General features: G+C 53.9%; 1 protein-coding gene across 3 annotated transcripts in view; it reads left to right on the plus strand.

Annotated features, from left to right (window-relative positions):
- GLI2 (GLI family zinc finger 2) overlaps window positions 1–26,290 on the plus strand; it is a 261,060-nt gene that overhangs the window by 48,038 nt on the left and 186,732 nt on the right. The window contains exon 2 of one of the 3 annotated variants that reach the window (XM_027562690.1): window positions 20,921–21,101. In XM_027562690.1, coding sequence (XP_027418491.1) covers window positions 20,951–21,101 — 151 coding nt within the window. In that variant the 5' untranslated portion in view covers window positions 20,921–20,950. Of the gene's footprint in view, window positions 1–20,909; window positions 21,102–26,290 lie in introns of those variants that run through there. The other 2 variants (XM_027562698.1, XM_027562681.1) reach the window with 2 other exon arrangements.

Genomic DNA, 26,290 nt, shown 5'->3' on the forward strand with positions numbered 1-26,290 from the left:
GATGAGTGGGCCAGGAGGGCATGGCAGCAGCTGGAAATAAAACTTGGGGATCTCAGCAGCCATTTCTTTCAAGTGGGCTCCCTGTTTGCGAGATGGGAGTGAGGGCATCTGAGCTGCAGCTTAGGGCACCTGAGTCCAGCATGGGCCAGGTGGAGATCGGGGACTCTCAGCTGCAGAAGCTGCTGGGGAGTCCGGGGGGCAGGCAGGGACACCTGGCTGACCAGTCAGCCTCACGGCCTCCAGAACCAGCCTGACCTGGTCCTCGGAGCCCGGGCCTGCCCTGGCCTCCTCCCTATCCTGGTCTCCTCTCCATCCTGGCCTCGCCCCCTCACCTGTCATCGAGTGATGATTTCTTTGGCAGCCCCCCTCCCCACGGCTTCCTGGCTCTTGTCTCCTGGCCCGGCCGTGTTCCACCCCTCCTGTGACTGAAGCTGCCCCCCGTCCGTCCTGACGCAGTCTTAGCAGCTCACACCGCCGCCCCCGCAGCCAGAGAAAATAATTAGGGGAGTGAAGTGTGTTCCCTGCCAGGTTCCCAGGGCAGGTGACGTATGTGGGGATGGGGCCGAGCCTTGGTCTCTGTGGTCTGTTTCAGGAGGGTGATGACAGGGTGACAGGGCTGGTGAACTGCTGGGCTGGTGCTCGCCTGGTCCCGAGTGTCTGAGGGTCTCAGGTTGTACACATGGCTGGTGGGGTGAGATCAGGGGTAAAGCTGCCTCAGGACCCCTCTCCCTGTGTTTAGAGGGTGTGCAGCAGGCTGGATGTCCTGAGCAGGGGCCTTCTACCTGTGCCAGGTGAGATGCCAGAGACCTGATACCCTCTCCACACAAACCTAGGGCCTCCTGTCTGCTTATCCTGCTTGTGGGAGCTGTGACAGGGAAGCCACGGGGCAGAGTTGGAAATACTAGAGGTGTTGTAAGGTCTGCTTTTGGTTATGTCAGCAGAAGTGTGGGTTGAACCAGAGGAGGGCAAGCCTCTGGGTCCAGCCTGCACTTGGGTTGGGCACCAGGGCTGACAGCCTTGTCAGAGGGACGGATGGTGGATGCTTCAGGGGGTAACAGGTATTAGAGAATCTTTATTAAGAAACTCTCCACCCTGGGGTGACTGTCACATGAGCCAGGCTCTCAGGGCAGAGCGGGGCACAGGGGAGGGAATCAGCACCCCCTTTCTGCACATCCATGCTCTGCCCCATGTGAAATCACTCTCGTGTGTCAGTGCAAGGGCGCATGTGCCACTGGCTGTGTGTCGTGCTGACCACCGGCAGCCAGACAGATACATCCCCAACCTATGAAATCGGTACGATTGTCCCTCTATGTTGCAAACCAGGAGCCATGTCCTGGGAAAGGCCAGTTGACCCCATGGCCTCCCAAGACAGGCTGTGACCCAGGAAATCCTGCTGGCCCCTGTCCTGGCCTGGGGTGTGTGGGAGGCCCCAGCCAGGGCTGAGCACTGGGGCTGGGACCTCCTGCAGCCTGTGTGCCTGGCTTATCAGGCCCTCGTGGGCATCCTTGAATACTGAGCCTGGAGCAGGTTCGGGCCTTGGGGGAAAAAGCTATAGAGTCCAAATCCTGGACTCCGAGAAGGAATCAGGATGGCCCAGCTTGGAACATGGACCTGGGAGACATGGAGCTGTTGCCTGGAGGGTCCAGGCCCAGTGTGCCTTCTACCCTCTCCACTCGGTAAGAGAATTTAGACTCTCATGGTTCAATGATGGTTATGGTTGGCACCTACTGAGGGCTTTCTCAGTGCTGAGGGTGCCATGTTATCTAGCTCACTGTGTACAGAGACAGTAACCAGCTCACCAAGGACACAGCGAAATAGGGCAGGGCTGGGGTGTGACCCTAACCACTGGGTGCTCCTGCCTCCCCAGACTCAGACCCACCGCCTCTGTTCTCCTCCCCAGACCTGGCAGTGTGCAGGTCAGTGCTGTCTGGGGTCAGCGTGTGTTTGAGTGTGTCTTTTTGTGTGTTTGTGTCAAGGGTGTGTTTGAGTTTAGGCAAATGGGGAAAGAAAACAACACGCGCGTCCTTCCTTGGCTTCGTAGACATCACTGCATGGGGAAGGAATGTGGATTCAGCAGAACATGTTTTTCTCTGTAGTATGTAAATATCTTGGGATTTGTCAGTTCTCAGAAAGGCATCTATTACTCAGGTCTTACCTAGCAGTCGTCGCTGAAAGGGAAGCCTGGTGCAGACACACACACACACACACACACACGCACGCACACTCACCACCCCCCCACACACACACACTCATGCACACACACACACCCTTTAGCAGCCGGAAAGCAGATGCTTCTAGGATTCGGATGAAGCAGGCATGTTGAGACCAAGGTCTAATTGCTGGGCTGTGCCTGGGAGGTTGGAAGCCACCAGCCTCGTGTCATCTTCCGTTCCTTTCTGATAAGCAAACGGCCTCTCTATGGGCACGCAGGGCCCTGGCGGGCTGTCCTGTTGCTGGATGGGTGAAAAAGGAAGGAAGGAAGGGTGGGAGGAGAGTGGAGAAAAGAGAAAAAAAAGAGGAATGAAGGGAAGAGTAAGAGAGATAAGAGAAAGGGATGAAGAGAGACAGATCACAGCTCAAAGCAGGATCTGCAGAATCTTTCCAGGGGCAGAGGAGTGGGAGGGTGGGGTGGTGGCTGTCATTCACTCCACCTCCCCAGCAGGCCTCCTGGGATCCGAGGGGGATGATGATCCTGGAGACCTCAGTTTCCTAGGAATAGATGGCGTCACTGGCTGCTACAGATAGGAAACCTTGGCTCAGAGAGGTGACTACTCCTGCCGACTCCCGGTTAGTAAGTGGCCGTGCTGGCCTGGGAGTCTCCTCTGACTGGCCCTGGCCAAGCTGTCCCCTTCCTCTAGGAGGACACTGTTCCCCTGATTCAGGTCCCCATAGCCCTCTCTGATGGTCCCTCTCAAGTGGGCCTTCCCCGTGCTCTGGGCAGGATAACCCACTCCTTCCTTCACCAGGAGTTACTATGTCAGTGCCACTTGCTGGTGGACCTGCCCCTTAGTCCACCCGCACAGCTGGATTCCTCCTCGGGAGCTCAGAAACTGCAGAGTGAAGGGCTCAGCCCAGTAGAGGTAAAGAGTAGGGGCTTGTGTGGGGGACCAGAGGCCATCTAGAATATGCCATTGGTTTTGCAGGTGTCAAGGAGCCTTGGTTTTTAGAATGCAAACCTTTACAGTATAAACAGATGTTGATTCTAGCTCCCTTTTGCTCAAAGACTTCAGTGGCCCCCAGTTCCTTCTGTATCAAACCCAGACTCTGGCCCCCACTCTCCTTCAGTGCTGCCCTGTCCCTGGCTGTCTCTTGCCTCCTGCACTTCTCAGATCCTGTCTCACCTTTCCTACCTGCTGGGGGTGTAGGCCTTGCTGTGAGGCCCCAAGGGCAGGCTCCAGGGCTGGTAGGCTTCAGGGATCCATTTTTGTCCCCAGGGCCGAGCCCACAGACCCCAAAATGTGCTGCCTCTCTCCTGACACTTCCCCAGCACTCTGGAAGCTGTGCCCGAGGGACCAGGAGTCTGGCTGCCGTGGCAGGTCATCTCTTGGCCTCTCCGATATCCTCCGGCTGCCTTTAGCTTGTCTCCCCATGACTGCCGCGCTCACGTGTTGCTTCCCCTCGCTTGGGACCTTGGTTCCAGCACGTAAATCTGAGTCTGAGTAGGCCCGAAGGATGTGTGCACAAGTTGGAGATGTGGAAACCGAGGCCCAGACAGGGATGTCAGTTCTCCAAGTGGTCATGGCAGAGAGGTTCCCAGGGCCCGGTTCCCTTCTCCCAGTGAAGCGTGGTGTTCGGCTCTGGGGAGGATTTTCTGACGTGTTTCTGAGCAGTGTTACATCTCTGGAGAGTCTCAGGAGCCTGGCAAGATGACCCTGTCCCCCTGCGCCCACTGTCTGCTGACTGCAGCGAGGCATCCTTGCCTGCAGTTGGCTTATCCCCCACTCCGAAGCTCCCACGTGTCTTCAGTGAGTCCCCACGTGTCTCTTTACTCCCCATGGTCTCTTGGCAGAAGCCTCTCTTTGCCACGTTTCCTCATCTGGAACACTAGCTGTGCCCACTCCTGGGGCTGCCAGGAGGGTGGGATGGGAGATTGGAAGCCAAGGACCCAGCCGGGGCCAGGCCCTTCCAGCCTCTGTTGTTGGTGTCTCTGAGCTTCAGTTTACTTGTCTCTAAAGTGGGGATCAGAACAGTATCTTCTTCATAGGAGTCAAGATGCAAACCGGTGCCATGTAATGGGCTCTTACGTGGGAAGGCTGTCAGTAGCTATGAATCCCCCAACTCAGCTTTCATCTGGATATCTCAAAGGTGTGGCCATTTTAACCGAGACTCTTGGAACCGAAAAACAGGACCCACACAGGTAGCCTTTTCATGGTGGAATTTCAGACTCTGGAGGTGGGGTGGATCCTGGGGAGTTAAGGAAAGGGGGCGTTTGTTAGAAGCAGCAGTCATGTCTGCACCAGACATCCTGAATTGGAGGCATGATGTCACCTCTGGCCTGGAGCTTGATCTTTCTGGCAGTTTCTTAACAGTGAAGGAGCTGATGGCACCCAGTTGCGATGGATGGAAGGATGCTGGACTGCTGGGGGAGATGGATGGAAGGATGCTTTGCTGCTGGGGGCACAAAACCAGTTTCATTGTTGGGGGCTCTCCTTCTATCCTTAATGATTCTTTTATTCCATGAGGAATGGGAATGCAGACCCCCGCTTGGGGTCCCCTCATCAAGTTTGAGAGATGTTGTACAGCACATCCAGTCCCCTTGAGGAAGAAAGAAGGTGTTTTTCTATAATATCAGCTCCTGCCTGCTCTTCCCCCCAAATCATCACCACTTGGCCTTTCCTGGACCTCCTGCTTCCTTTCTGGGCCCCTCCTTGCTGGCACTCCGTGGCCTTTCTCTCTCCTGGTGAGGAAAGGAGGCAGGGGTCCGGAGGGCCCAGCTCCACCTCAGAGGCTCTCAGCACAGACTCGCCTGACCTGGCCACAGTCTAGCACTTGAGGGGCCTCAGTCACGGGCAAGGATGGTTCGGTGGCACTGGCCAGGGTTCTCTGGGCCAAAGGAAAAACAAAGCAGCTGGCACAATTTTTGGCTTTTGAACATTTCCTTTGGGGATGACTGGAGTGGGCCCTTGGTAGGAGGGGAGATGTAGGGGGAGACTGAGGTTTTGAAGATGCTTTTCACAATATTTCTGATAAATTCAATTTCAGGCTGCCCAAGATTTGGGGCCAGCCTGGAGGTTTCCAGCCCAGTTTGCTGGCTTCTGAAGCGGAGGGGCCTCCCTGAGGATGGAGAGCCAGACACTCTGGTGGACACTAGACTCCGTGAGGCTGTGGACAGAAAGCAGTCAGACCCCTTGGCTGGGTCTCCATTGCCTGGCTTCTCTCTGTCCTGGTTTCTCGTCTGTGAAGAGGGAGGTAGTGTTGCTTCAGTGTGAAATGTAGGGAGGGAGACTTGCCCTGGTGACCCTGAAGGGAGAGTCCTCTCTGCGGGCAGAGGAGCTGGGGGGAGGGGCAGACCATCCTCCTCTGTCTGCCCTGCTGGAGTTGGGGTGCTGGAAGCAGCCCCCATTCTGAGGCCCAGGAGGCCCCCCCTTTAAAACTGGTCAAGGACACAAATTGTTCCTACACCCCTGTACTTCGTAGTTAAAAGAAAGGCTAGATTTGTAGTTTCTGTTGGTATTTTCTCTATTTTCATTAATAAATAACATTTTAATGGAAAAAACAGTATGACTTTTACATTAAGGAAAATTGCCAAAACCCAACATGACCACACATGCCATCATCCTAACAAGAGTTTTTTCCTTATGTATTGTTTCCAGTTTATTCTCCAGTTGCAATTATGGGATGCATTCAAGTTTGCTTTATTTTTACCTCCCATATGATCTCAAACATTTCTGTATTTCTGTCTTTGTAACAGTGATCTAACATAGCTGCAATACTGTTCCACTGTGTTGCTAAAATACAATATATTAAAAACAATCTCCCTCCTGTTAACATGGAGGTGGCTGCCAGGGTTTTGCAAGCATGGCTGCAGGGAACATGTTGCACGTGCTCTGGTCTGTGGCAGCATCAGGGAGGCAGGCCAGAGGCTTAGCAGATGCTTTACTGCAGGTGGTATGCTTGCAGTAGTCTTTGGGCTGGCTGGAGTTCTGCTTCCTGCTGCATCCTGAAGCCACACACCACCCAGCAGGTGCCTTCTTCGTGTGAGGTGCTGACTAGATGTTTCAGAGACAGGAAATCATGGTCATTTACAACAGCCCTGGAATATCAAATTTTTAGCTTCATTCTCCATCAAGAGATTCTGAAGTAAGGAAGAGCTGAGTCACTTGCTCATGTGCAAGTTGCTCAATTGTGTCCGACTCTTTGCGACCCCACGGACTATACAGTCCATGGAATTCTCCAGGCCAGAATACTGGAGTAGATAGCCTTTCTCTTCTCCAGGGGATCTGCCCAACCCAGGGATTGAACCCAGGTCTCCCTCGTTGCAGGCGGATTCTTTATCAGCTGAGCCACAAGGGAGGTTCCAGCAAAAAGCTGACTCTGGCTTTGGGTCCAGTATTCGTTGCACTGCCTCTCCTGGCATAAGGTAGTGAGCTCCCCATCCCTGGGGGTGAGGTAATCAAGAAGAGGTTGGATGATGAAGTGTCTCAAGTACCCTAGATCAGAGTTTCTCAATCTTGGCAGGGTAGTTCTCTTTTGTGGGGAGCTGTCCTGACCATTATTGGAGAAGGAAATGGCAACCCACTCCAGTGCTCTTGCCTGGAGAATCCCAGGGACGGGGGAGCCTGGTGGGCTGCCGTCTCTGGGGTCGCACAGAGTCGGACACGACTGAAGTGACTTAGCAATAGCAGTCCTGACCATTATAGGATGTTTAGCAACATCTCTGCCTCTCTACCCACCAGTAGCTAGTAGTGCAATTTGAAAACAATAAAAAGTGTCTCTGGATAGTGCCAACCCATTCCCTGGGAGTCAGATTCGCCCCCAGTTTCTCACCTGCTGGAGAGGATCCCTGAACTGTACAGAAGGTTGGTCATGGGCTCTCAGGACCTCTGGGACCTCCGAGGGGCTCTGCCTGGGAGGATCCCTTGATGGATTCTGTCCCTATCAGTGGGTGGTTGATTGGAGGGAATGAGTGTGGTGCCATCATGGAAGGAGTCTTGGGACCCAGGTTCAGGAAGGGCCTTTTCCACACGTGGCCCCAAAGTCCAGATGTAAAGCCTTACAATCATGTAATATGCTCTAGGGTGCGAACCCCACTGCCAGTAAGGATGATGGGTTGCAAGACAGTCCTGTGACCAGGGGGAACCTAACTTTTTACCTTCTCTGTGGCTTCTGGCCCGTTTGGAGAACTTGCCTCATTTGAGGAAACCCTGCATGGCAGCTTGGCCTCTCACATGGGCTGAGACATCCTGGAGCATCTTCCCAGGGGCAGTCCTGTCTGGGAGTCCAGAGCCTCTCGACTCACACGTCAGGTCTGGGTGGCGGGGCTGGCAGGGAGACTGTGATTTGCAGGGCTGCGTGTAGACTTGGGCTTTAAAGAGCTCTCTCATTTCCTCTCCGGAAGCCTTCAAAAGGCCTGGGAAACAAAAGGGGCTTGATTGAGTGTGCCTTGGAGAGCTTCATCGAAAGTGGGAAAGAACAAACGGCATGCACTCCAAAGCCACTTCATTCTGCATGTGGTGTCACGCCAAGAAACGCTGAAGTGGGGGACAAGCAGAGAGACATGTTCCTTGTTATCAGGAGGGTGTGGACTGGCGGTTAGAGTCAAGGACAGCCGTCAGCAAACTGCGTAGGGATTTCAGCACCCATCCCCCAGATTCTCCTCTTACTCCCCTCCACCTCCTCCCTCCAGCCCTCTCCATTCCTGTATCCTTCTGCTTAGAGACATTAACTTTTTATATGACAGCCACTTAAGGACTGACCTTATTCCAGGGCACTTTGCATTTAAATAGACTGTTCTTGAAAATGAAAAATCTTCAAAGAAGTGACTTTCTAATGGTAGAATTTCAGATAGTGAATAAAGGTGGATTTTTTTTTTTTTTTTTTTTAAGCCAGAGAAGTGACTCTGGTAGAATTTCAGGTAGTGAATTCTATCTGGCACCTTCTAGGCTGCCTCTTTCTGTCAGGGTCTCAGGGTCAGTTAAATAACTATTAATAGCCGTCGACTGTGTGGCAAGCACTAGTTAGGGAACGGTTTAGGAGATAACTGATTTAGGAATGCTGGATTTATTACTTTGATGGCTCCCACTCATTGCACATGTATAAGACACAGAGTGTGTGATGGCAGAGTGTCAGGGTCTGGGAGCAAATGTCAAAAAGCTGAACCACTGAGAGAGATGGTTAAGCAGAGAGCTTAAAGTGTCTCCTGAGCACTGTGTTAACATGGGAACCCTGGAAGCCCTCCTGGGGGAGGTGGCGCTGGCCTTGACATTCAAGGTATAAATAGGAGTTCATTGAGTAAGGGTGGCAAGAGCATGAGCACAGACACTGACCCGTGGTGTCTGTGGGTTGCAGACTTCTGGAAATATCCCATGTGAAGGGTGAGGTCTGAGTTGGTGGGACCAAGGCTGAGGAGGCAGGGAGGCCTTGGGGGCCAGGTGCACCCAGGTATGTAGTTTAGACATCTTTCCACAGGCTATGGGAGCCACCAGTGGTTAACGCTCACCCTCTGTTGGACACGGCTTCAGGGCTCTGAGGCCCAGGCTCGCTGCCTCCCGCTCACTGTCCAGACATTGCCCTCCATCGACCTTAGCACACCTTTCTGGACCTCAGCTGTCCTCCTTTTGAAGATACTTATTCACCCCTTCCTCCAGGAAGCCCTCCCTGACCTTCCTCAGGCTAGCTCAGGCCCCTCATGGAGCCCTGGGACATCCCCAGTCTCCCTGAGTGGGCGGGTCCTCAGGCTTCCGTCAACCAATCCGGGGTCAGGTCCCCAGGCCTGGGGGAACCAGACACCCGGTTTGGGCTGTGATGTGTGACGGTTTGGGCTGTGATGTGTGACGGCCAGGGGGTGGGGATGGAGAAGGGTGTGTGGGGACATGAGGGCTCCAGGGTGTGCAGGCCCAGGAGAGGTGGGAACCAGCCGGGCAGGGTCCCAGTCCCACCCAGGACAGCTTAGCAGGCACTGAAGGCAGGACACTCCTGTTGGCTTTAGCTGTCAGGGTGGTGCTGGTGGACTCCAGGGAAAGCCAGTGGCTAAGCCTGGCAGAGGCACAGACAGAAGAGCTGAGTGCAGGCATGGCCTGGGCCGTGGGGGGAGGGCTGTGGCCGGGCAAGTTGGAGCAGGGTGCTGCGCAGGCCGAAGCGGGAGATGCTGGGCCACCCACCCGCCCGGTTCTTCCAGGAGCCTTGAGAGCAGAGCAGCTGCCCCAGATCTGCAGCCAGTCCTCCCCACCCTGTCTTGCTCCCTACCCCGGGCCCGGCATCACCCGTGGAGAGGGAGATCTCAGGTCTTTGGAGATTGTTGGTGCTCAGTATACATTTGCTGGTTCGTGGACACAGGTGGGTTCAATCTGTTTACTCATGTCCTGTCTCTGCTTCCCCAGGCCAAAATCCCTGTTTCTGCCCAAATGTGGCATCATGTGACACTCCCGAGGGTCCTGCTTGCCCATCTCACTGGTGGGGCACTGAGATCAGAGATGGGCAGACACTTACCCAGAGTTGCACAGTGAGTCAGGGTACTCTTGGGACAGGGGAGTGATGTGGTCAGTTGAGGTCAGTGGCTGAGGTGTGAACTGGTAAGGAGCTTGGGGACGGCTCTTTGGCATTGTTGGCAAGGAAGGGGCTCGCTGCTCTGTATGTGAGCTGCCTGGGTAGGGGGCTGGACCAGGTGACCTCTGGAGGCCCTTCTTGGTGCTAAACTCTGGGATCAGAATGAGAAAACTGAAGGGGTTCAGGAAACATACTTTGGACCCTGGAGGGGCTCCTTGCCTGGCTGCCTTGTGGTACCCAGAGTCCTCAGCAGGCCTAAAGCCAGAAATCAGACCAAGGTCCTCTCCTGCTATGGGCAAGTTTAATCTCTTCCTGTAGCCAATTCAGAATTGCCCCTGGCACCCTGCTGGCAACTGGGGCGACCCAGCCCCTCCCCAGGAGAGCTTCTGTGACTTGGGTCGCTTGTGCTGAGATGTTTACTGAGATGTTTGGAGAGATCTATTCTGGGTCTGCAACTACCCCACACCCACCATCCCTGACCTGGGGGAATGCTCCTCTAGAGGCTGCAGTTTGGTTCCGATTAGAAGGATGTGGGATGGCCATTTGCACCAGGCCTCTAACCTGAAAATGCCACTCTCAAGCCTACGGTTCCACTGGGAGCAAAGAGTGCCTTAGGATGGGTAATGGTTCAAAAAGCACCTTTTAACCAACAAATACTCCCAGGTTTTATTTGTCTTGAAAATGGTGTACGCTTACAGTACAAGAGGTAAGTATTCATAGACTTGGGTGCTCAGCACTGTACGTGGCAATCTTCATGCTTCACTTCCCTGAGCAGGGATTGAACCCCCTGCATTGGGAACATGGAGTCTTAGCCACTGGACCACCAGGGAAGTCCCTGGGAACTTTTTTTCACAGCCCAGCTGGCAAACACTGCCATTAGAAGCTGATGACAGCCCCTTCTCCTGACCTCAGGGCCAGCCTGAGTTCCAACCCACCCCACCCCCGTGCTTCTGGGTCCCCAGGAGCCCCCAACCTTGTGGGAAGGCTGAGGGGAGGCTGGGTTGGAGAAGAAATGGATCCTTGCAGGCTTGAGAGCTGAAGAGCATTTGTATGTTGAGTCAGTCACCAAACAGGGACTTGACCTTTGTCAGGACGTTTGTCTGGGGCAGGCGTTGCAGGTGTAAAGGGGGCGGCCATACGACAGGACTCAGAATACAGTGACCTGGGAGCATGCCCTTGGGGGACACGAAGCAAAACTGGCCTGGTAGGGGTTGGCCGGGTGGGCTCTAGGGAAAGAACACTTCAGACAGAGCTGGAGATGTGTTAAACTGGGCGGCTGTGGGGCGAAACTGGGGGAGCGGTGAGCCTGGAGGGGCAGATGGGGACAGATCCCAACGTGGCCTTGGTGCCGTGAAGGGATTCGGACCTTGTTCTGTGGTTCTTTTCCCCACCTCAGAGCTTTGCTCGGGCATTTTCTCCACTTATTGGGCCTCTGTCCTTGTGTCTCCCCCGCCCCAGGTTCGGACGAAGGGGACCTTGGTGCCCATGGTGCCCATGTGCCTTCCACCACCCCGGAGCCCTGCAGGCTGAGGCCTTCCCCCTGCCGGCGGCCTGCCCAGGGCCGTGTTTCTCCAACTCTGGGCAGAGGCAAAGCTTGTTTTTCCTCCCTACTTAGGAATCGGCGCCTCAGAAACACACAATGCAGCTGTTAAAATATCTGGGTCTGTCCGGGCGGCTGCACAGCGGGCTCCTTGTTCACCTCGCAGACGGCGGCCCTGCGGGGGCTGAGCTGGGAGCCCGCCTTTGCCAGCCGCCTGCCGGTGAGGGTGTTGGGGCAAGACCCTGGCCCTCGGGGCTCTGCTGCTTTGGGACTTCCACAGGGGAAGGGGACAGACAGTGGCATTTGGAATCAGCAGGATAACACATTCTAGAAAGATGCCAAGTTGAGAGTTTCCTCATTAGACCCCAGAGGTCCAGACATCTGCGGGGGGTGGGGGAGGATGGAGAGGAAGGGGGTGTCATGGGCTGTGGGGTCCAGGCTCAGAGGGGCCTCCTGCCGCTGCTGGGACTGCCAGGGGCAGGTCTTCCTGTCCCGGTGGGCAGATGGGTGGGTGTCTGGCAGGGACTGCAGTGATGGTAACGCAGAGAGCATTTGAGTGGGAGGTCCCGTGTGTACAAGGCCCTGTGCTCTTCATCTTTATCCTGAGGGAGGCACCATTTTCATCCCCATTTTACAGATGAGGAGACTGAGGCTTAAGGAGGAGTTGGTTCTTATGCACAGCTCTAAGTAGAGCCGGGATGCAAGCATGGACCTCCTTTCTCCAGTCTGTGCTCCCTGTGTCTCCTCTGAAGGTGCTGGCTGCTGACATGTGCAGGGGGTGTTCTCGGTTTCAGGAGCAGCCCTGAACCCTCATCAGAGCTCACCCATCTTCTTGTGCTGCTCTTGAGACTGAGGGTGAGCTCTGATGAGGGCTCGGGTCGGGGGTGTCAGGGCAGGCTTCCCTGATTTTAGAGCATGGCTTCCCTGGGTAGAGCCTGGGGGAGAGGAGAGAATGTTCTGAAGCAGTGGGATGAAGAGGTAAGGGGGATGGAGGCAGCCTGATGTATTCAGGGAAGGAGCCCAAGTGCAGGCTAGTGGAACTGCAAGGCTCTCTGAAGAGTGAGTCACCAAAGAGCTCTTACCCTCTCCCTCCCAGAAAGAAAAAGCCTCTTGCCCAGCCCCGGCCCTCCCGACACTCTGCTCCCCTTGTCTGAGGTTGGCTGCTGGCTGCCACCAGAGGGGCCTGTGTTTCCTGTCGTCGGGGCCTCCCTGGCTGCTATTCTGGTCCAGAAAGTCAGTGTATTAGGGTTATAATCTGCTTTCCTACACACCAGCAAGCCCAGGGGCTGGACAAATGAGGGAGTTTTCATAGTTAGAAAATACATTCAAGGAGAGATAAATAAACAGGTGCCCCACGAGGAGAGTGGTTTCTGCATGGTGCCCATCCCTGGCCACAGGAGGACGGGGAAGGCTTTGCACATCCCTCACCCCCAGCCCCCAGCTCTCAGGCCTCTGGTCTGAAGTTTCTGGCAGCAGTAGGGGTTGTGGCAGCCACGCGGGCTGGCTGGTGCCACAGGGGTGTGTCCGAGACCCAGCAGGCATGTCTCCTCACTGAACCTTGGTCTCCCCGAATCCTGTCTTCTTGGAGAAGGGTGCCCACCTGCAGAGGTTCACGTGCCTGGTTGAACTTGGCCCAAACCCCACTGAGGACCCAGTGTTTGCAGTACTGCTGCTGTAGGGTGTTCATGGCCACGTTGGGAAGGTTGACTGCCTTCTCAACCACCCTGGGAGTAAGGAGGATGCTCAGTGTTACACGGGAGGCTCAGAGAGGGAAATCCACCTGGTCAGACACACAGCAAATGTGGACTGCACTGGCCCAAGCACAGACGTGTCTCTCACTCTGAGAGAAGAAAATGCACACGTTTTAAAAGGACATGATTTTGTCCCTGGCATCAAGGGCAAGCAGAGTGTGTCCCGCCTAGTGCCGCCCTGGGGAGCCCTCCCCTCACTCCCTACCTTTTCCCCTCAGGATGGAGAAGCGACTGTCAGTTTGATCCACTGGGCAGGGGCTGAGTTGAAGTCTGTGTCTGTCTCCCTAATACCTCTGACATAAGGAACCAGGACATCCTTCATTTCCCTGTGGCTGGCCTTACACTGTGGTGCTTGTCGGGTGACCCTTGGATCTGGAGCGCCCTTTAGAATGTCCATTTTCCAGATGGAACACAGAGGTGATGGGAGATGAAAAGGCTCAGTCTTCCACTCATGGCAGAGGTTGGACGAGTCCTCGGGAACTGGGGGCCATGAGAGGGAGAGCGCCTGCTACTATCTTTTCAGCTGTAATGAGATTGTAATTATTATACCGTTCACCTGCATTTTCCACTGCAGGAAATTTCACGTGTTTTATCTCATTTGATCATAAAACAAGTCTGTGATTAAGGCTGGGCAGTTGATTATTATGTGTTTGTGTACCCAGGGTATATGTGTGTGTGTGTGTGCATATCTCTGTACACATACATGCATATATGTGCCAGTGTGTGCACATGGTGTGTACATCTCTCTGTAACTGTGCATGCACATGCGGACAACCCCGTATGAACGTGTGACAGTGGGTGTGTGTGTGTGTGTGTCCATGCTCACGCATGTGACTATGTGCATGGTCGTGGTCACTGCTGTAGGTTGTGTGGCTCTACGTGTGTGCCTGTGTGTGTGGGACCTGGGCAGCATGCTGAGATCAGCCAGAAGGTGAGCACGCCAGGGCCCCAAGTTGGCCAGCATCGCTGGGAGGAGAGGTTTCATCCCTTCCCTGGAGGCGGATTTTGCCCGAGGAAGACGCTCTGATTCCTGCGACTCGCTCATTCAGGAGAGTTCAAAGCAGCCCAGTGGCAGGAGGGAGTCTGGGTTGTAGAGTTCAGAGTGATTCGTTCATTCTGCTCTGATAATTAATTTATTCTCAAGCCAGTCCTTTCACTCCGAGTGCTTCATCTTTGCTGTGCTATGGCCTCCTCCTCAGAATAACGTTTTGTAGTATAAAATACATAGGATTGGGAGGGATAAATCAGGAGCTTGGGATTAACATATATACAGTACTATATATAAGACAGATAAACAGTCAGGGCCTACTGAATAGCACAGGGAACTACACTCAGTATTTTGTAATAACTTATAAGGGAAAGGAATCTGAAAAAGCATATATATATAAATATGAAAAGTGAAAATGTTAGTTCTCAGTCATGTCTGATTCTTTGCGACCGCATGGATTGTAGCCTGCCAGACTCCCCCATGTCCATGGAATTTTCCAGGCGAGAATACTAGAGTGGGTAGCCATTCCCTTCTCCAGGGGATCTTCCCAACCCAGGGATTGAACCTGAGTCTCTTATGTCTCCTGCATTGGCAGGTGGGATTTTTACCATTAGTACCACCTGGGAAGCCCATCTGTGTGTATGTATATATGTGTGTGTGTGTGTGTATATATATATATATATATGTATTTATATAAAATAGAATCACTTTGCTGTACACCTGAAACTTAACACAGTATTGTAAATCAGCTATGTGTTGTGCTTAGCCGCTCAGTCGTGTCCGACTCTTTGCGACCCTATAGGTTGGACTGTAGCCCACGAGGCTCTGTCCATGAGGATTCTCCAGTCAAGAATACTGAGTGGGGTTGCCATGCCCTCCTCCAGGGGATGTTTACAACCCAAGGATCGAACCCAGGTTTCCACATTGCAGGTGGCTTCTTTACTGAGCCACAGGGAAGCCCACATCACCTATACTTCAATTAAAAAAAATTAGGATTATGGAGGAGACTGCACTGACTGCAGTGATCATAGGTTAATAGGTGTGCTTCTTTGCTGGCATGGCTGGCAAGGTTGGTGGGGAGGTGTTTAGTGCCGACCCTGACCTTGAGCCAGCGCTGTGCTAAGCATAGGTGATGCCCGTGCTGTGAGCATATCTGTGGCTTGTGCTGGTGGCAGGCTCACAGGCACTGTGACTTTTACCCACTTTCAAGCCCAAGGGAAACACCAGATTCCTGTTTCAAATTACTGAAGAATAGTGCTTCGTCCCATCCAGGTTCTGCAGCCTTGCTTTCATTGGAACCTGTCAATTATTTGGAAGCTGGAAGCGATCTTAGGAGCACCCTGGCTAGTTTTTCCTAAACCTGCCTGTGTAGCAGAAACACCCGAGGAGCTTTTGTAAAAGTTCAAGTATTTTGCCCCCCGCCCTCTGCCTGGACCTGTGGCATCAGAATGCATGATGGCAGGAGAAGCCCCAAGGCTGTCTTCAGAGGCTTCAGGTGCTGCCAGTGTCCCTGGGGGGTGGGTGCCGAGACCCTGTGTGCAGCTCCAAACAGAAAGGGGACTCCTCGTGGCTCTGGGTCTAGCCCCTCAGCCCCTTCCCCAGCAGAAGCCCAGGAGCGTGGCTTCCTGGGTAAAGTGGGGGTGTTGACTCTCTCTAACCTGGTGGGGGCTGTGCTCTCAGCCCCTCCTGATCTGGATCCTATTGTGGAGTTGGTGGGCTGTCCCGCAGCACAGACCACAGGCCGCCAGCAGGGGCCTGGGGACCCGCACCCCTCCCTGCTGTCCCCAGCTGGCCTCCTGGAGCCCAGGTGAGGCTGTTGACAGGCAGAGTCTGCCCCAGAGGAGCTTCAGGGAGTGAAAGTGGCTGCCTGGGACCCTGGGCGCCTGGTGTTTACCCAGAAATTGTGCTAATCCCGGTAATTCCTGTGATTTACGCGGCCTCTCGGCTCTGTCTGCTGCCTTCCTCTCCTGGAGGAGAGGGAGGGGGAGGGCCATGGCTGGTCTGCAGAAGATGAGGCTTGTGACACAGAGGTCCCTGCAGGCCCCACCCCTTTCCCGGCGGGGTCAGTTCCCCACGGGAGCTTGCAGAACCCTAGGCACTCCCAGCCCCACTGCCCTCTGGGGTATGGAAATCTAAATAAGCCCACTCCCACCCACTGTGTCCACCTGGTCCTGGGGTGGGCTCGCCCTGAGGCTTTGGGCAGAGTTCCATCCAGAGGAGCTGACCGTGGACCTGGACCCTCTCCCTCTGTGGACAGTGGCTTTGGGCTGCTCCCCTCTTCCTCTGTAATGATCTGAATGCTGCCATCTACACTGACCGTATAACAAGGTGGGGATGTTGGCATGAGACAGCTGCAGCTGCTGTACCCCAAGAAAACCCCCAGCCTCTCCCTCTTCTTTCCAGTCTCCTCATGTCCCTCAACAGATGTGGTCATGGTCCCTTCTTGACTGAGCCTCTTTATTCGCCATGGCAGCCCTGACTCTACAGTCCATGGATTCTGAGTTGCCGGCCCCTCAGGTTCCTCATCTGCCTTTGGGGCTGCCTTCCAGAAGCCTGGGTTTGGTCACATGGACTGACCCTGTGGGTTCCTTGAGTCCTGTCCTGGTTTCTGGTCCCTCAAGCCCACTTCCCTCCAGATGCTGGCCTGGTTCCCTGGGTCCACTTTGTCCCATCGGCAAGGGGTTGGAACACGTGCTCAGCTGGGCCTGGGGACCCAGGGGTGCAGAAGCCCTGCCCTGGCTTGGAGGAGGTCATGGTTAAGTAGGGTGGATGTATAGCAGGTTGTGGCCAGGCTGTGTGAGAGGGGTCAGACCCAGGGAAAGGAGCCTAACCAGCTCCCAGCCTACGGCAATGTGAGACACGAAACTGATTGTCTACAAAGAGTTATGGAATAAAGAGTTAGGGATGAATGTACAACTACCAACTCCTTCTTCCCTCCATCAGCCTCGGTGGACCATACTCCCTGCAGGGCCATGTTGGCAGGCAGCCCTGGACAGAGCCTCGGCTTTTGCCTATCCCTTGGCTGGTTGTCCCCATTTGCCAATCTTGCTACCTTAGATACAGCCCTAGGACAGGGGCCATGTTGAATCCTCATGGGCTTCTGGCATAGGGCTCCTCACACTCAACAGGTCCCTAAATGCCTCTAGGGAATTCTGGGGCAAATCTCTTTGTACTGCAGGGTCCTCACTTGAGGAACAGTTTACCGTGGTGCTCCAGAATGCAGCTTTGTGCCAGGCAGCCTGGGTTCAAGGCCGGGTGCAGCCACTTTAAGCTGTGTGTCTTTGGGCTAGTTACTCAGCCTCTCTGAACATTGGTTTCTTCCTACATACATTGTTGCAAGGATTAAATGAACTCACTCTTGCAAAGAGCTTGGCACCTGGTAAATGCTTGTTCAAGGTGTGTTGTTCCAGCTATTATTTTGTTTTTACTTCTAAATTCAAGATGTGTTTAAGCTCACCTGAGCTTCTTGGGATGAAAAACCAGATTGTTCACAAAATCACTTGTATTTCCAAGAGCTGTGATTTCCTGCATCTGAGATGCACTTTCTTTGCCAGGCATTCTTGAGAGGGAGTCCCTGGTGGTTCAGTTGATAAAGAATCTGCCTGCAATGCAGGAGATCTGGATTTGATCCCTAGGTCGGAAAGATCCCCTGGAGAAGGGCGTGGCAACCCACTCCTGTATTCTTGCCTGGAGAATTCCATGGACAGAGGAGCTGGCAGGCTACAGTCCATGGAGTCACAAAGAGTTGGACATGACTGAGTGACTAACACTTTCACTTCCTGAGTGGTTGCTCTGTGCCAGCCTGAGCTGGGAGCAGCTCTGGACCCGGTGGTGATGATGAATATAGTACGGGGGTAATGGGGGTGCTGCAGGGGTCTGGAAACAGAGGTGACCATGATTGGGGAGGAGTTGGGGGGCCTCCCAGAGGAGGTGACAGCTGAGTGGCATCTTGAAGGAAGAATATCAGTCTGTCATACAGAAAGGGTGATGGGTTTCCGGTGGGCATGCCAGGGTCAAGGTAAAGAGCAGAGTGGGATGAAGATGCTGAAGGTAGACCCAGGAAGACTTTACCTGACGGCCAGGGGGCTCAGCAAGACCTTGGCCAGGGGGAGGGTTGTGATCAGATTTGGTCTGGAGAAGGTGCCTGTTTTTAGGATAGAAGGTGCCCTGGAGGGGTACCCAAGGTGGGACAGAGCTGCTTGTGACCCAGAAGGGAAGGATGTGGGGTAGAGAGGCCCCATTGGTGAGGTGCTTTGGGGGTGAAATGATGTCTATTGCAGCTGATTAGATGTGGGAGAAGGATGTGGGAGGACGGTGGCCTAAAGTTCCGGCCAGAAGGCTGGGAGGGGTGGTTCCTGGGGCCAGGCTAAGGGGGCAGAGAAGGTGGAGCAGGCGCGGCCCAGGGGGTGTTGTTGGTGCTGCTCAGCCAGCCAGCATCTTACAGCACAGATTATACAAATAGGCTTAAAGGATCAGCCAGTGATCCCAAAATCTCAAGGCCAGAGGAAACCCTGTAACTCACCAGAACCCTCAGGGAGAGCTCTCTGTCTCTCATCTATCCAGGGTTTTCTGGATGTTTTCAAGACTGAAACCAGACAGGCTGGCCTGTGAGATAAATTCAGGCAGTTCAGAGCTAGGGCTGTCTGCCTGGCAGGTCAGCCGAGCTGCGACCGCCTCCTTGCCTCACGTCCAGCATTCTTTTGCACTCCCACTTTCTACTTAGAAAAACATGAGAATATTGTGCAGACTTTTAAAACGTGACATTCTAGGGCCTGTGGATGTAAGATTTGAGGCTCCCAGGGAGGGAGCTGACCACTGCCTTTTGGTTTCTGCCACCCGCGACCTACAAGCCCTGCCCAGAACCTTCTCTTCCAGCCGGTGTGGAGACCCACTGCCTTCTTTCTGAAACAGCGGCCATGGGCCTCCTTGGCTGTCTCGGATGGCTGCCCCATTTTTTGCTTCTTTTATGGCAAAACTTCCTGACTCAGTGCCTGTGCCACCATCTCTCCCTGAGCGTACCTGGGCCCTGGTCACTGCCGCGCAGCTCCGGGGCCTCATGGAGTCTCTGATGGAGCTGACTGCTGTCAGCTGTTTCTCTCTTGGTTGGATTCCAGGCCCCAACACACCCCTAGAGATTTTACTTTCTCTTCTTTTGCCCTCGTCCATTCCTGCTCACTCTCCTTGGCTGGTTTATCTTTTCCCTCCTGGTAATGTTGGAATGCCCTGCATCCTGTTCTGGAACTTTCTCTGCCCTCTCTCTTGGACATCTTGTTCTGGGCCTGCCATATTCCCATCTGTAGCCTCCATGTCTCCCTGAGCTCGGCCTTGTTTCTAACAGTCTCTGCTCTTTTTTTAATTGAAGTACAGTTGATTCACAATGTTGTGTTACTTTCGGGTGTACAGTGAGATGGCTCAGTTTTACTTACACATACATTCTTTTCATGTTCTTTTCTGTTATGGTTTATCCCAGGATATTGAGTAGAGTTCCTTGTGCTATATACAGCAGGACCTTCTTTCAGTCTTTGCATGTCTTTATAGGCATCTCAGACTTAACATGGCCCAAACTGAACACCTGCCCTGAACCTACTTCTCACCCCTGCTACATCCAAGCAAGTGGCTCCATTGTGCAGTCACCCCAGTGCTCAGCCAAAAATAGGAGCCATCTTTGACCTACCCCTGTTCTTTTAAGAAAATTGGCTTTCAGATGTCTGTTCTGTAATAATTGATGCAAACACTGAATTAGCAGTATCTCTGGGGAAGCATCACTTAGAAAAACACCTGCTTGTGACCCACTAGCCTGATGGAGATGGCGCGTTCCCTGAGCCCTGTGTTCCTTGGGTTCCTCTCTTAACCCATGACAACTCCTCTTTCTCTCATACCCAAGCGAGGACTGTGGGCTCTGTCTTCAGAGCCAGTGTCCCTTTAATCCAAACCACCATGTATCTGCCTGGGTCATTGTAGTCAGGCCCCTTCCTCCCAGATCTGCTCTCTATACACCTGTAGGGTGATTCCTTTATACTGTTGAGTCCTGTTACGTCCCCCTTCTGCTCGAAATACTCCAAGGGCCTGTACTCAGCTTCTTGCTGCCCCTGGAACAAACCAGCCTCCTCCCACCCAGGCCGGCAGCCCCTGCCCCTGCCCTGTGACTGCCGCAGTCTCCCTCAGACCCTCAAGTGGCATCCCATCCCTTCCTTAGTGAGGCAGGATGGTGGCCTTCCTGCCCTTCCCATGCTGCTCTAGCCTGCCCCTCTGCTTTCCTTCACACACCACCTCTTACTAAGGGGAATGAAATATACATTTCTCTGTCCCCCACCTTAGTTATCATTTCTCCCAAGAAGGGTGTCAACTCTGTGGGTTGTGTTCTCAACACCAGGCATAACACTTGATGCATAGTAGGGCCTTGATAAGATATTGACTAAACGCATGAGAGTGAATAAATGATGAAAACTGTTGAATGAATGAATGAGCAAATGGATGAAAGAGTGAATGAACATACACGTGAGTAAGTGAAAGGTGGACCTGGTGAGCAGCCAAGGAATGGGAGAACGAGGGCTTTTCTTTGAGGACCTCCTTGTCGTGGTCCTCTCATTGATTTTTCTTGTCCCGTGAGTCTGAGTTGAGGGGCATTGCTTTCTGACTTTCTTTCTCAAGATAGTTCTTGCTACTTGCCATGTGCGGAACTAGGAACTTGTTGCTTAGATTTGAAAAATCTTGGGTAACAGTGAAAATGCTTGGCTGCTGTCTGTGAGGTCGTTTGAAAGACCAGATGAATCTCAGAATGAAGAAGCCTCAAAATTAGTTAAACCCTCCTTGGCAATGATCAGAGGAGGAAGCTGTTTGCTTTCGGAGCACGGGGCGGTGGCTGGGAACCTGGGCTGGTGCTTCCTAGCTGGGTCTGGGGGACACGTTGGTGATTGCCTTTGTCTCCCCCTCCAGGGCTGCCACCCAGGACTATGTGCGGCTAGGATGGAGACATCCGCCTCAGCCACGGCCACGGACAAGAAAGAAGTCAAAAGTGGGATCCTGGAGGGCCTTGCTTTCCCTGACCCCGGCAGGAAAGCCTCGGCCCTCGCGGTGGCCACGGCGGCGGCTGCGGCCGCAGTAGCTGCCCAAGGAGGTACTTGCTGTTCAATGCACTTGGCAGGGGAGGGGGCTGTTTTTCATGAGTCCATTTGAGATTCAATGAGACGGGTGGTCGATGTCACTGGGCAGACATCCTGGGTTCATGGGGGGAGCCAGAGGGTGCTCCAGGTTCTGGGGACCCCAGGCACTAGGATGGAGGCCTGCAGGTGGATCTTGGAGGTCCAGCCCTCCCAAATTGGGAAGGGGGTTTGGACATCTCGGGCTCCACTGGGAAAACGGGAAAGTGAAGGGATGGGAGGTGCGGGGCTGAGGGGCGGCCCTTGGCACACATGTGCCAGAGAGGCGGCTTCTTGCCTCCGGCCTGCCAAGGACTATTTTGGAAAGTAATTGTCTCCTGATCCCTTCTGGCTGTAATTAGAGGGTCAGGTACGGAATTTAGCATCCTTAGGTGAATTTCTGGCCAACTTAATTATAACAGAAGGACTCCCCGAGCCACAGCCTCTCATTTTACTGCCCCAAAGAGAAATACGCTCTGGTTTCCACTGGTCCGTGCCAGCATCCCGTTGGGAAAGTTTGGCGGGAAGACGAGACCTCCCCTTGTGTCTGCGCGGTCCATCTGGAGGCCACAACACTATTTCTGTCTCTGGGGAATGGAGAGACTTAGATTTCTTTTCTTCCCCTTTTTATTCAAGCGCAGTTAGTCATGCCCTGTTGCTTTTGCCACTCAAGCGCAGCTCAGAAGCGCAGCTCAGAAGCACAGCTCAGAGGCAGAGTTGGGGTGGGGGGGATTGTGCCCTCTCTGGAGTGGGGTGTGAATGCTGGCCGCACCACTCACACGTTGATGTACACAGACCCCAGGGGGCTTTGTTCCAGTGCAGACCCCCACTGGGTGAGTCAGAGTGAGGCTGAGTTTCTGTAATTCTAACCCGTGCTCAGATGATGCTGGGACTGCTGGGCCGTGCTCGGTGCAGCTTAGAGCTGGAGCCCCGGGATTTGGAAAGAGAGAGTGGGTCGGATTCACTGTTTCCAAGAGTGAACTGGTCATTGTTACCACATTGTTTTTATTTTTCCCCGTGATTCTGAGTTGGAGGTCAACTGTCAGGATGTGTGGCCCCAGTCAGTGGAAGGAGGTCCTAGGCCAACCTTCCTACTCCAGGAGGTGGGTACTTGGCCTCCTGCCCTGTGTGATGTCCCTTGACTCCAGTCCCCTCTAGGAGCCGGGCTCTCCAGGCCCTTCCCCTGTGAGGAGGGGCCAGTGGGGTGGAGGAAGGCGCCAAAGGCCAGGGTGGAACCCGTGCACATGTTGTCAGGGAGCCAGGCCATGAGTGGAAGGAGAGGAGGCATGGCCGAGGGTGGGGACCTGCGGTGGTCCGGTGCTGGCTTGTCCTGGGCCTGGCTGGGTCTGCATTTGGTCTGTTCCTTCCCCTGGCCTGTGGTGGCGTCTCAGGCTTTCCCTCTGCCTGATGCAGAGACGCATGGGCCCCTTAGGCCTGTGTCACCTTGGTGCATCTCTGGCCCACCCTCCAGGGCCTCAGCTGTCCCCGCCTTGGCCTGTGTCTGCCTCTCTGAATCCAAGAGTGGATTGTGAACTGCCATGCGGCACGCTGCACTGTCATGTCCCAGGAGCTGAGAACAGACCGAGGTGGTAATTAGGGAGTAATTACGGAATAACTGGGAGAAAGCCCTTGAACATCAGACCTGGTTGTCACCGATGGGGCAATAACCACAGATGCTTGAGGGGGTCTTGGTCTCTTGGGGGCGGGGGAGGGCAGTGGGCCTAGAGCTTGGGGTGCAGTGGCTCCCCAGAGGCGCCTGACCTTGCTCTGCCCCATACCCTCACCCAAGATGTGGTCCTGCCCACCCCCGCAGGCCTCCATCCATCCCCTCATTGCTGGACCCCAGGGGAGTGCTTGGCTGATGAGGTTCCTGCACTGCGTGGACGTGCCTGTCCACCCAGTCGCCCGGGGCAGGCGGCTCATTGTCACTGGAGCAAGGCAGGTGTGTTTCCTGCTCCCTGAGCCACTCTCTGGACACCCCATTTGTGAAGAGCCCTCCTGGAGTCAGGGCAGAGCAGTAGCATCTTGGAGCGGTTCCCTGAGGGCTGGGGGACCATGATGTCTGCGTCCTGCCGGTAGGGCAAGGGAGGCCGGTGGAGCAGCCCTGGGACACTGGCCTGGGTCCCCATTCCAGCCATGTCCTGGGTCCCGGTGTGACAGGCCATTCGCTTCTCTGGGCCTCGTTTTCCTAAACTGTGTTGTGAGAGTATTTGGCAAATGTTATTCCGAGTCTGTATAATCTCATGACATCAGACCTTCCTTAAATCTTACCCATGGTGACAGAGATGCCGTGAGCAAGAATCCTCTTTCACTCAGGAAACCAAAGTCCTAGAAGGTTCCAAACAACCTTTGCTGTGGGCCCACAGGGGCTTAGGCCTGTGGACAGGTGAGATGGATGCACAGAAAGGGGTGCCAGGCAGCACAGGGGGTTTGTGGGGGTCCCCCACATGGAGGCCCTCTCAGGCTGGGAATGTTTGTGTTCTGCTCTGGAGCTCAGTGCCTGAGGGTGTCCTGGGGCCCTGGGTGGTGTCAGGGAAGGTGGTATTGGTGAGGAGCTGGCCCAAGAGGGGGGCTCAGTACCTGGCTTTGGGGCTGGTGTGAACATGGGTGGGCAGGGCAGAGGGTCTGCCTGAAGACCTGGGAGAGGGGCCGTGCTGTCTGGTGTGTGCTGGGCTGGGGCAGGGGGTGGGGGAGAGCTGAGAGCTGCCTGTCGAGGGGTCTGTCCCTGAGTTGTTTTCTGGAAAAGATGGGGTAACCATCCTGGGATGCCTGCTTGCTGAAGCAGGGGTGGGACTGAGCTGATTCCCTGTGGTTGAGCAAGTGACTGCCGACTCAGACACGAGGCTCTTCTGACACTGTTTGTCCCTGAGATCGTCTCTGTGATCCATACTGTGCTTTGCAGCTTTCTCAGAAGAGAAACACAAGCTCAGTGTTTCATGGCCTGTTATGCATCTGTCCAGAGTAGGGGGAGTCCTGTCTGAGGATGTTGGGGGCACTGTGGTGAGGAATGCAGAAGGGTCAGACCCTGAGAACTGGCAGGGCTGCGATCACCCACTCCCTAGTTGCCCTTTGGCCTCAGGAGCTTCAGTCCCAACCCTGGAATTATAGGACTTTGATTCCTAAGAGTGATCATACCTTTAGGCAGAAGGATTTCATTTCCACGTTATTTGTAACTGTAAACACTTGGAAACACCCTAAGTGTTCATTGATAGGGGATTGATGAATCAAACTGTAGAATGTCTATTGAATGGAACATTATGTAGAGCCTGAAAATTTTGGTTATGATTATCATGATGGGGGATGTGCATATGTTTTGGGGCTTGCCAGGTGGTGTTAGTGGTAAAGAACCCTCCTGCCAATGCAAGAGACATAAGAGAGGTGGGTTCAATCCTTAGGTCAGGATGATCCCCTGGAGAAGAGCATGGTGACCTCCTCCAGTATTCTTGCCTGGGATATCCCATGGACAGAGAAGCCTGGCGGGCTACAATCCGCTGGGTCTCAGAGTCAGACATGACTGAAGCGATTCAGCACACACGCATGTGTATGTTTTAATGCAAAGTGTAAAAAAGCAGGATACAAGTTATTCTCACCTCTGTCACAAGTTTATAGTACATAGAGGTTCCCTTAGAAGTAGTTGACCCAGGGCGATGTACATTGCATATGGGAAACTTATCTCTTTGGTTCTTAAGGACCTTCAGTTTTCTAGAACCCTCTATTAGAATGTCAATAACAGGATTCCCCTGGTGGTCCAGTGGTTAGGACTCAATGCTGTCACTGTCAGGGCCCTGGGTTCAATCCCTGGTGGGGGAACTAAGATCCTACATGCCTCGGCCAGAAAAAGTCAGCAAGTCTGAGAGGCAGGGGTGCACTGGAAGCAGACTATGCAGACTTGGGAGAACCAAGTATACAAGCTCTCCTTCCAACTCTGCCATCTGTGGCAGAGTTTCAGTTCAGTTCAGTCGCTCAGTCATGTCTGACTCTTTGCAACCCCATGAACCGCAGCATGCCAGGCCTCCCTGTCCATCACTAACTCCTGGAACTCTCTTGCTTTTTCTGTGGCCTTAGGTTGGTCATTTAACCTTGCTGGGGTGGAAGTATTTACACCATGGAAATTGGCAAACGCTATACATCAGGGCTGCCTCCAGCCCCTGTCCTCTCCCAGCACTTTACTGATAGTATCTGGAGACTGACTCAGCTTTCTTGGCCCCATTAGGAATGAGAAGGAGAGTAAGGGTCCAGAGTGAGGAGGTCAGGGATGAGGGCAGTAGTAGTCCCCAGTGGCAATGCTTGGAAAGGACATGCAGGATGTCTAGGGTGTTAGGGGTGCAGTGTTGGCACGTCTAGTTCATGGGAAGTCAGAGTGTCTCCTTTTGTAGGTGGGACCGAAATGAGGTGGAGAAGGGACTGGCCCAGACCTTCTGCTGCTTCCCTAGAGAGTGGGGTCTGAGGCTCAGGGCCCTTGCCTCTCCCATACTGAGCATCTCCTTCTTGAATTTGCTTTGAGATCCTGACTTAGATTGTTTGTGGGTGATTTGGGCCTCAAAGCTCAGCCTGCTGACACTGTGTGTGTGTGTCTGGCCTCTGCACCAGCTCTGGACAGTTCTTATCTGTCCCCTCCCTTGTTGGTTGGTTCAGTGGCCTAACAGCACCTGCTTCCATCCAGCTCTTGGAGGTCTGGGCTGTGACTTATTTGCAGAGGGACCTTAGAAGTTACCTGGCTCGAGCAGCCTCTGTTGCTTGACCACCCTTTGGAGTTGTGAAGCTAGCTATGCTCAGGACTGGGTATTTCCACTGAGAGGTTCCACCTCCTTGTGTGACAGGAACACCTCTGCATCACAGGGCTGTGCAAGGACAAGCAGCCCTGTGGTCAGACCAGACGGCAGAAGCCGCGGCTGGTGGGCACTTTCCCAGCCTCTTGAGCTGCTCTGCTAACACTTGGGAGGCCATCAAGCTTTAAAAACATATTTTTGCCCAGAGCTATTTTTCCCTTTAATTTTTTCACATGGCGTAATTTTAAAGGCAATTCGATTCAGATGTTTCTCATTTTTTTACACTGAAACTTCCCCGATGCTGTCGTATTTTCCTCTTCAACAGTGGATTTTCTTTCCAAAAATATTTCTGAACCTCTGTGTTTGCTTCAGCTGAGCACCAGGGACCCAGCCACCCC

This window comes from Bos indicus x Bos taurus, chromosome 2, assembly GCF_003369695.1.
Source record: "Bos indicus x Bos taurus breed Angus x Brahman F1 hybrid chromosome 2, Bos_hybrid_MaternalHap_v2.0, whole genome shotgun sequence".
Classification (NCBI taxonomy): domain Eukaryota; kingdom Metazoa; phylum Chordata; class Mammalia; order Artiodactyla; family Bovidae; genus Bos; species Bos indicus x Bos taurus.